The 11,220-nt window shown below is 35.5% G+C and overlaps 1 protein-coding gene across 1 annotated transcript; it reads right to left on the minus strand.

Annotated features, from left to right (window-relative positions):
- Nucleotides 1-719: 719 nt before the first annotated feature.
- LOC126728972 (dynamin-related protein 4C-like) lies at nt 720-3,059 on the minus strand. Its single transcript, XM_050434752.1, has one exon. It carries the CDS (start codon nt 2,897-2,899, stop codon nt 932-934), a length of 1,968 nt encoding a protein of 655 aa, XP_050290709.1. The 5' UTR covers nt 2,900-3,059; the 3' UTR covers nt 720-931.
- Between the last annotated feature and the right edge of the window lie 8,161 nt (nt 3,060-11,220).

Consider the following 11,220-nt stretch of genomic DNA (forward strand, 5'->3'; position numbering starts at 1 on the left):
ATTCTGTCTCTTTCTCACCGTATCTTCTGTAACTATCTCTTCTTGCCTCTTTATTTTTCTTTTTCTTTTCCCCACAATCAAATCCTTTGTTATCCCTCTCTTGTAGTAGTGCTTTTTTCTACACCAATCCTTCTCTTGTAGTATTGCTCTTTGTTGTCCTTCTCTTGTGGAGATTTGTGGGTTGGAGTAAATTGGCCTTGGACCACCAAAGAAATGTTTCAAAGTTGTGGACAGAAAAATAATTTCAGAGAGAGTGAGAGGAAGAGAAGAGCATACTTTTTGTGGGTATGGTGGGTTTTGATTGAGGAATTTTTGTTTTTGATGGAAGAAGTGATGTGTCTTTGGATGGAAGGTGGGCTTTGCCGTGGGATTGAGGAAGGAGCGTTGGGGAGAAAGGTTTATTGGGTTTTGTGGGACTGAAGAAGGAGCGTTGGGGAGAAAAGTTTATCGGATTTTCAAAATGCTTTATTTTGATTTTATGTTTTTTTTTTTTATTTATGTGTTTTTTTTTTTAAATATTGTGCTGATGTGGAAAATTGTGGGAACTTCAAAAGCTTCGGTTTTATATATATATATATAGATTAATAATCACAGAATGCATTATAAGAAGCTAATTTTCTCAGAATGCTTCTTAGTATTCTGAGGATTTCTTCAGTACTCTATAAACATATAAGTTGGTTTTGTAATCTTGAATTACAGAGAACTCTTAGATATGAAGAAATTAAAACTGCTAAGTAGGTTCATGAAATTAAAATTGGTTCTCCCCACCAACAAAAAGATAATAAACTTACACCGTTTCAAGTGAAACAAACACCGTTTCAAGTGAAACAAACCAAATACATAGAAAGGAAAACAAAACCAAATACATATATTACAAACTACTTTGTTAACATTAAAGTATAGCAATTATTTAAATAACATAGCAAACACCCTAATCATTATAGGTACCGATCTTGTCCATGATCTTGGCAACCACTTCTTTGGACTTTTTGAGCAGCTGTATACTCTTGTTTATTTTCTGTCGCTTTGAAGCAACTGCAGGTGACTCCTCGAGCATCCTTTCAATCCCACCACCAGGTCCCATTAACTCATTAACAATCTCTGCTTCAAACTCTTTGTTCACCAAGTTTCCAATACTGAGCAGTAAATGTAGAGCCATACAGTCAACCAATCTCTTTAACACAATCTTCCAATAAGCTGTCATTCTCATCTTCAAATCAAAAGCTTGTTGTAGAACATGAGAATATTTCTTTAGATGACTAACGTCAATCTCACCGAAACCTTCAAGCTTTATTATTGAAGGCCAATCTACATTAGTCAAGACGTACGTCATGAAGGCATCTTGTTGAACCATTAATTTATTCCAATCAGATAAGTACTCTGGATTACAAGTATAATCCGTCTGCTTCTCCATTTCAATGATTTCCATGACCCAGTTGATAGAGCGCTCTTTCATCTTGGCTATAAGATTATGTCCAGCACGCCTGAAAGACAGCTGAAGCTGGTAATAGTGTTCAGAGTGGTGCATCATGACAGAAATAACAATTTCCTCAACATAACTCCAGACCTTCTCAGCAAAAATAGTTGGAATGCTAGATATGCCTTTCACCCTTTTCTGTAGGATAGTAAGGAAGGCAGAGCGGGGAAGAAAATTCGGCAGTCCAATACCCTTGGTTTCCTCCAAAACCATAATCTCCTCCATCAAAAATTTCTCTGCAGGGTCACTTTCAGCATGCTTGTGAAGTTCATCGGAGAATTGGTTGAACATTTCAACCAACCGAGCAGTGCAATGCATGTTTTGCTCATCTGGGTATTCATCATATTCTCCTCTCACAAGAATTTTCCTTAATGATTCTTTGGCTAATCCAATAATCTGCATGAAAGCTGTCATTGCCTCAGTAAGAGATGACATCTTCTGGGGCATTCTTTTCGCCTCAGCAACGTTCAAGTTCAACTTGTCATTAATGCTCTTCACAATAGCTGGCAAATTTCTAGCTATACTAGCTGCTTGAATTTGCACCAGTTTTTGTGCCAGAACAGGAATCCCCACAATAGATTTATCAATCTTGGAAAGCAGAGGATGTGATTCAAAAAGTCTGGCCTCTTCCACTCGCGCCTCTTCATAAGATTCTTCTCCTATCCGATTCCTAACGCAGACATAGCCAAGCCCAATATTGACATCATCAGCAGTAACCTTCTCAAGAAGGCCTTCAGGAGACTTGTCAGACTTAGTAACAACAGCAAGAGTCCGTTCACCAGTCTTGTCCACCATCTGTGACATCCTGATAGATTCACAAGTAGTGAAATCCACTGTTGCAGATAGAACATTGAGTATAATACTCTCTTCAGGAGTGATATACTCCATGATAATATCTTTTATCTGGTCATAGATGTTTTCAGGCTGACCATGGACTGGCACTCTAGTAATTCCAGGAAGATCAACCATAGTTAAATCAGGCACACCATTTTTTCTCACCTCCAATGTCAAAGGAGCGTTGGAAATCCCCTTCCCGAACCCGGCAATCTCCTCTGTGGCAAGATTTATAGCCTCAGAAACATGTTCTTCATCGGTTCGAACAACTTTACCATTGAACTCCAAGGAAAGATCAGGTTCAGGAGTTGGCTGGTGCATGAGCCTCATTATGAGAGGCACCCTTGTGCAAATTCCCTGGCCACGGGGCAGGTTGATGCCGGCAAGTGATTCAAGAACACTTGACTTTCCTGAGGACTGGTCCCCAACCACGACAATGGTGGGGAGCTGAATGCCTTCTCTTGTGATCATAAGGTGACGGAGGCTGTCAACTGTGTCGAGGAGTGGGCGAATACGATCATTGTAGGATGAAATGATGGGTGCATCTTGGACTGCTTGAGCTACTACAAGTGAGCTTTCTTCTCCCATATTTTAATAGAAAGGAGCAAAACTTAGAGCAAAAATGCAAGAGAAAGCTAGAGAGAGATATAATGTATGTTTTATGGAGAAAAATGGTATGTGATGCATAAGAGTGAACTAGGATGGAGTATTTTTATAGACTGGTCTCATTCATTAAAAGATGGGGGAAGTAAAGAAATGTGGGGTCTTAATTACCTTCTTCTGGTGGAAAGGGTGAAAGAGTGAAGTCAATGTCTGCTGGATCACGGATCACTGTGACTTAGAAACTTAGTTCACAAGTTTTAAACGTATAAATTACCTACATGTATTTGGTATATTCACCTAAAAATAAGTGTTTTATTATTTGAAAATATATGTGGAAATACATATGAATGAAAAAGTACGTGAAAATACGTGTAATATCGTTTAAAAATTAAAAATTTTTGTTTGAAATGGTGTACCAAACACCTCCTAGTTCCTTCCAAGAACGTACTGAGTGTATAGCGTACGAAATTCATAACTAAAATCATGTTTTGAAATCAAAACATAATTTTAGTTAAAATTGTAAAATCACACTCACTATTTCATAATTATTACTTAAATCTTATTTTCAAAATAAGATTTTATAAGTTGTGTGTATAACTGTGTAACAATTAAGAAAATATGTGTTGCAATAATTCGCGATGCAGGAAATAAAGAAGTTGAACACGAATGATCAGTAAGAGCTCCCTTTCCAATATGGAATTTTACCTTGGAGAGTTTTCCAAGAAGAAAATTGATTCTTTGTTGTAAAAGATAGGTTTAGGCAACGCAACTTATTAAAAAAAGTGAAAAAAAGAAAAAAGAAAAAAAAGGCAAAGCAACTTTTGTTTTTACTTTTTATTTTTTATAGATAGGAATATAGGATAGCAACTTGAAAGGCTAAATGATGAGTATGCTTTAGTACCTTTACATAAGTCTCCCTATTTTACTTGTACGTGGTAACCAATGAATGGCCTTGCCTTCATTGTGAAGTTTCAACGGAATATGTCCCACACATAGGAAAAGGTCTCTAATACGAGAAAATACACCCGATTCCTCTTCTCAGCGGGTGAGACCCACAAACAGATGAGTCCCACTTGCCGTGTTGTGGGTCTCACTAGCTTCCTCATTTTTCTTACAAACTCCGTACACCATTTCTTGAACTAAAATAGTCATTGCCCGTATTATATGAGTTGTGATACATGTAGTGTTAAAGTTTTACTACATTTGGGTTAGTAATTGATGTGTTTGATAAAGACAAAATTCAAATATTTATTTATGAGATTGTTAAAGTATATTAATCACAGTTATTGTCATACCAGTTTATAAGTTTTATGTAGAAAAATCTGTAATATTTTTAACATTTTCCTACATATATAGTAGGCGAAAACCACATTTTCGTCCTTATATTTTCTCGCGATTTCACTTTGGTCCTTAACTTTTATTTTCATCGCTTTTAGTCCCTATCCTAAAAAACGTGTCTCGTTTTTGTCCTTGCCGTTACATTAAAGATGGAAAATGTACACGTGATAAATGAAGTGCATTGTTCGCACACTAAAAGCTGACGTGGCCATTAAAATAATAATAAAAATGTTATTTGGCATTAAAAAATGTCACGTCAGCATTTGAATTTTAAAAATTATTTTATTAATTTTAACTAAATAAAAAAAATCAAAACAAAAATAAAAATCAAAATTCACATGAATTAAAATCTAAAAGTATCTTGAACAAGAACACCAACCTAGATTTAAGATCTCAAAATTGAAAACCAAAAATCACAGATTGCACAAAAACCACCCCCACTACCACAAAATCTCTGCCAAACATCCACCAAAACTTCTGCCAAACTCCACAGATTGCACAATTTCTCCAACCCACTCAAATTCTTCACATGAATTAAACCCTCATCAAAATCAAATTCTAGAAATCCATTAAATCCCATTCAATGAGAAACCCATAAATTCATTACACAAAAAAAAAAAAAAAAAGAGAAAAAAAAGGAACCCATAGACCAAAATCAAACCCCAAAAATCCATCAAAGTGATCAAACCCCCATCAAAATCAAATCTCAAAAACCCAGTAAGCTCCATTCAATAACCCATTAGGGTCCGCCATTGATAGGAGAGTTGGAAAATAATGCTCTTTAGGGAAACACTCGTTGTGTTGGTAACACAAAAGCTTGAATTTCCTCCATAGAGTCCAATCCTTGATCACGACTAGCGCGTGCTTATGTGTCACCACGAAGAACTGTGACCCGACTCGGAACTTCTCGAATAGGACCTCCGGCATCATTGTGAACCGGCCTCTCACGGCGTACCGCTTCCACAGTGACCAGTTCTTGGAGATAATCTCAATGAAGCTCTTATACTCGAGGTGCACCCCGCTGTACTGAGTCGACTCGGAGGGTGACTGATTCAGATCGAAGGTGGTGGAGGTGACGAGTGAGCTATACACGTACCGAAAAGAGTGTAGAGGGACCCCATTCAATGTTTTTTTTTTTTTTTTTTTCAATTTCTCTAAATATTGATGGGTTTTGTAAAATAATGAAGTTTGTGTCTGGTGTGTTTTGTAAAAAATTTGTGTCTGATTGGTTTTGTAAAATAATCAACTTTGTCTGTGATGAAATGTGGACTGAGAAACTTTGATTCGGGTATATGTTATGGGTTATTGTATGGGTTTGTGTTTGGATTTGGGTTTTTTGGGTTTTCTGAAGATGGATGGCAGGTTTTCTGAAGATGGATTACTGGGTTTGTGTTTGTTGTTTTTGTGTTTGGTTGACAAGAAAAATCAGTTGTTGGGTTTGTGTTTGTTGCTTTTATGTTTGGTTTGATTGATCTGTTGCTGGGTTTGTGTTTGTGTTTCTGGGTTTGTGATTTTTGGATTTTAATTTTGTGTTCTTAAATCTAGGTTTGTGTTTTTATTGTTCTTGTTTAGGACACACTTAGATCTCAATTAATGTAATTTTTGGTATTTATTTATGTTTTTATTTTTTTTATTTGGTTAAAATTAATAAATTAATTTTTTTTAATTTAGATGCTGACGTGGCATTTTTTAATGCCAAATAACATTTATTATTATTTTAATGGCCATGTCAGCTTTTAGTATGCCAATAGTGCACTCCGTTTGCCACGTGTGCATTTTCCGTCTCTGATGTAACAGCAGGGACAAAAATGAGATGCGTTTTTCAGGATAGGGACTAAAAGTGGTAGAAATAAAAGTTAGGAACTAAAGTGGGAATCGCGTGAAAATGTAGAGACGAAAATGTGGTTTTCGCCTATATTGTATCACACAGTTTATTATATGTACTCTAGAGACATCATCTTATCAATAGAATGTGTGGATGACCTCTTTCAAGGTTTCATATTTATATAATACTCATAGTTGTATACTTTTCTTTGTTCTTACTAATATTTTCCTCCTATATAGATCTTGTGGGGACTCCAAAAGAGCTCATAAAAAATGTAAATTATTTATAAAATGAGTTTGAGATAAAAGATCTTCATAAAACAAAATATTGTCGTGGCTTATAAATTTAACATCTTCCAAATAGAATTCTTATTCATCATTCAACAACTTAGGGGTGTGTACCCAATCCGTCGATCTACCAGAACCAATCCAATTCAACCCAACCAACCAAGTTCGATCAGTTTATAGGGGTTGGTGGGTTAGATTAGATTGTCAAAACAAAATTTTACGGTGGGTCGAGTGGGGTGCGGGCTAGTAGATTCACAAGTTTGCCTAACCCGACCAGACCCCACCTATATTTAATATATATTTAAAAATATATATTATATAATTTTATTATTTACTCTTTTATTTATCATTTGAGTTGGGATATAACTATATGATGTTCTACTAGTTTTGAAGCACTAATAAAATAGTTTGTGTTGGTTTGTTTCTATGCTTAGGTTTATTATTTTACAAATTTGCTCTTTTTTATATTTGTGATGTTCTAATGCTCAATTAAAAAAAAATTCCAACCCATGGGTCCATCCTGATTCGGGTGAGCTATGATGGGTAGGCTTAGACTCCTGTGATAGGTTGGATTTTTTCCAACCTAACCATGGTGGGTTGGATTAAAAAAACCTAACCCATGCACACCCTAGGACTCAACATACATAGAAAAAGTCTTGAAGCACTTTTTCAATGGATAAAACTCATCCTATAAGCACTCCAATTATAGTTCAGTCATGTGATGCCATGAAAATCCCTTTTCTCCATCCAGATAATGAAGAAACTTTTGGTCTTGAAGTACCATATCTTAGTGCAATCAATACCTTGATGTATCTTACAACTTACAAAACCTAGCATAGCATTTTTAGTCAACTTGCTAATAAGATAGTTCTATACCAACTGGACGACATTGGAATAAGATCAAGCATATATTATGTCACATCCATGGGATGATTTACATGTGATTATTTTATTCAAATGGATCTAACCCACAGTTGATTGGATATGTAGATGTAGATTATCTTTCTAATTTACAGAAAAGGTCAATCATAAACAAGATATTTATTTACTTATGACAACATTGCAATTTCATAGAGATTTGTCAAGTAAATAATTTATGCTATTTCTTCAAATCACTAAGAGATTATCGCAATTGAAGTTTTAAGAACTCATGAGGGGCAGTAGATATTCAAAAGAATGTGTTGATTGTACTCTTTTTCCTACGCCTAGGTTTTTTCCCACAAGGTTTTTCTTTGCAAGAATTTTAATAAGGCAATTATAAGGCACTTGAAGAAATGCTAGAATACTTTACTATTTTTTTTACATTGATTTTTTTTCTTCGGATAGGCTTTTCCTTAGTAAAGTTTTTTTTTTTTTTTTTTTTTTTTTTTTTTGAGAACGTTCCTTAGTAAAGTTTTAATGAGACATATATACCATAGAAGATTAATTTATTACTTTTTGATAAAGTCACCAATTCAAGACTTATTTTATGGGGTCCACATGTGGAGTTTTATGGTTTTAACAGTCTAGTTATATGTGTTTGAGTGCTAGGTTTTTTAATTTTTTTTTTTTTTGAGAATGAAATTGTGTGATTTTATTAAGGTAAATCGACCAAAAATGAAACAACACGTGATGAGACATCTTCCATCCATGCTTGAAAATCTGGTATGCGTATAGCATGTTTCACCAAATTATGAGTTAAACTATTGCCACTTCTCTTAATGTGAGAATACGACAATCTTACAAAATTATTTGCAAACAACTTGACATCCTCTACCAATAAACCCAATGGGGATAGCTTATGGTCTTTTGCCTTCAAAGCTTGAATCAGACCAAGAGAGTCCCCTTTGAGTATGGCATTTTGAAAACCCAGTTCGTACGCAAACTTCAATGCTTTAAGTGCTACCAAAGCTTCTATCTCCTCTGCCTTGTAAATTTGATCTAAACTTTCTACACAAGAGGCCATAACAGCTCCATTATGGTTCCTTATTATAGCTTCAATACCTAACATGTTTGAATTACCGAACACGGCGCCATCAAAATTAGCCTTAACAAAACCAGATTGCGGAGGCCTCCGCATTGTTCCTCCAATGCCGTTGCTCACAACCTGCATCTCTGCAATTTGTGTGTTTGCTTGGTATTGCACCAACATAGCTCTTGCTTGTTCTGCCACCTGATGAAGCGAATTGACTTGAAGGTTCATCCGGACTTTAATCGATGCTTTCCAATAAAGAACTAACCCACCACCCCTTCCCCCTCTTGGAACAACCCACCTATGATCAAAACCAATACTTCTTTGAACAAACTCTAGCCTTGCATCGTCTGTAAGTGTCTTGGCTAAAAACACCACTGTGGGCTCTTTTGACCATATGATTTTAGCGAGCTCCCTTCCTATACGCAGGTTCTCAAGCTCACGATAGTTTCATGCTAAACAACTCATTGTTTCTAGCGGGGCTGAACATCAGCTCCCACCACTACAAAAGGCGTGTTGTCTTCACTGAAATCAGCTTGAAATCTTTTTGCTGACAAACCAAAGGGGTCTACTTCTAATTCTGCTTCTCTCTTTTTCCCTTGAAGTTGAAACCTCTTTGCCGTTTTGTCCTTGTGTTGGTTTCTTGCTCTGCGAGTCCAGGTAGGTATTGCACCAGTGGCTGTTGTTTTTTGAGCCCTAACTTTAGTAGTAGCACGTGACTTGTTAAGTTGTGTTTTACCACTTAACTTGTCACATGCTTTAGGGTTTTTGGATGCTGTCAAACCCGATCCCACTATTTTAGCCACCCCAAATAATTTTGCCAAGCATATCTCCTCATTATTAGCTTCCAAAAGAGTTTCGGTTTCACTAGGAACCTTTAATTCCTCAATGATTGTCCCGTTAGGTCTGTTCTTGACAGCCGTATCCTCCCTAATAACTCCACCAACATTATTACGCTTTAATGAGGTATTATTTTTGACATCAATGCTCTCTTCACTGCTCTCCGTTACTTCCTGTGACTGCTCTAATGTTCTTCCTCTACTAGAACCTGAATTTCGGCCTGAATCTCTACCATCCGATACACCTAAACTCAGCTTCTTCTTTGCAGCATAGAACCCAGGGACCACAATTGAACTTTTTCTTGCAACAATGAACAGTGGAGCTCTCAAGTGTGGTCCAAACTCACGTTGCTCTGGTGTAAGTGTGCCCTCACTGTCAATCCATAGCTCACATTCTTTGTCGTCATGGGTAAGTCGCCCACACCATGAGCATAGGTTTGGCAACCTCTCGTACTTGAATGAGATCCACACTTGCTTATCTCCTTCCCCTATAGATATCAATCTTCCACGGCACAAAGGCATAGACAGATCAATAGATGTCTGAATACAAATGAAGTGACCACCATAAAATTTTTTGGATCAGTTAGTGCGAAAACCTCCCCCAATACACTACCAATTTTCTTCGCCGCCTCAATTGTCATATATTTAATCGGAATTCCATGAATCTAAACCCATAGCTTTGTCTTCTCAAATTTTATATCTTGCAACGGGGACTCATTCTCATATCGACTCATTACCACCAGGTGTTTGTCAAAACTCCATGGCTCGCCTTCTAAAATTCTTTCCACATCGTCCCTTTTCTCAAAGGTGAAAAGAATTTTGTGGTTGCCAAAACTTTGCATCTTGAAACCAGCTCTGGCTCTCCAAAGCGGGGTAAAAGTCTTAGCAATAACCTCCATGTTAATGGCTCGCTTAGTTAGAAACTTTGTAGTAATGGAGAATGTCTCAATGCGGTCGCCATCAAGTTAGCAGCAACCTGGTCCTTCTCTATCTGAAAGAGTAAGCCGATTCCATAATTGAGCCAAATCATCCATCCTTACACTCTCTCAAAATTGTTTCCCAAACCCCCAAAAAAGAACCGAACAAGCCTAGAAATAACAATGTTATTCCCAAGATACTAATGCACCTTCGTTGAAGGGACACACTAATTCTACTGTGTAAAAGAAGTTAGAGAGGAAGCCCACTTCTAAACACAGAGAAACTCTCCAAAGGAAAACAGGTTTACTACTTGGTTTGCAAACTTGGCTAGGTTTTTTAACTTAACTAGCCATAGACCTATGCAATACATGGGAATATAAATATTATGTAATAAGGTGTAATACATAAAAAATAACAATTACTTTAAGTATTTTCTATTTTAAAGAAAAAAATTACAAGTATTTTTTTTTAATTTTTTGATCTCTACAAATATATCATTTTATTATTTTATGTGTTTGATTAATATTTTTTAAAGGTTAACCACATTCTTCTAACTTCTATTATAGTGTATTATATTTGTCTAATATATACCACTATTAGTTTCTTCAAGACCTTCTCTCCCCTGTGTGTGTGTGTGTGTGTTAAAATACTTAGTATTCTAAAAAAAAAAAAAAATTGCCTAATATACAACTAAATTTTATATGTTTCAAATTTATTATTTAAATTTCTCATCTCTTAAGGAATAAGGAAATCTATATCTATATTTTTTTAAAAGCTGAAGCGTAGAATTTATTATTGCTACGCTCCAGTTTAGTCATATCAGCAGCCATAACATCTTTATAAAAAAAAAAAAACATATTTTTAAAAAAAATATTAATATCTAAAGATGATTTTACACATTCTAAAATAATAATTAAATACATGTAACTTACCAACTATAATAAAATATTAATATCTAAATATCTAAAGATGACTTTCCACATTCTAAAATAATAATTAAATACGTGTAACTTATCGACTATAATAATGCTATTATTATTATCATTGAAAACATGTAGTCATAAAAGATGTTATTTATAAATAATAATAATATCTAAAAAAAAAAAAAAAAAGTAGGAATTCTTCACCGGACATACAAGGCCGGCTGA

The sequence above is a fragment of the Quercus robur genome, chromosome 5, assembly GCF_932294415.1.
Source record: "Quercus robur chromosome 5, dhQueRobu3.1, whole genome shotgun sequence".
Lineage (NCBI taxonomy): Eukaryota > Viridiplantae > Streptophyta > Magnoliopsida > Fagales > Fagaceae > Quercus > Quercus robur.

Bases quoted from the DNA above. Each gene is read 5' to 3' on its own strand.
- LOC126728972 (XM_050434752.1), bottom strand. From the start codon at position 2,899: ATGGGAGAAGAAAGCTCACTTGTAGTAGCTCAAGCAGTCCAAGATGCA.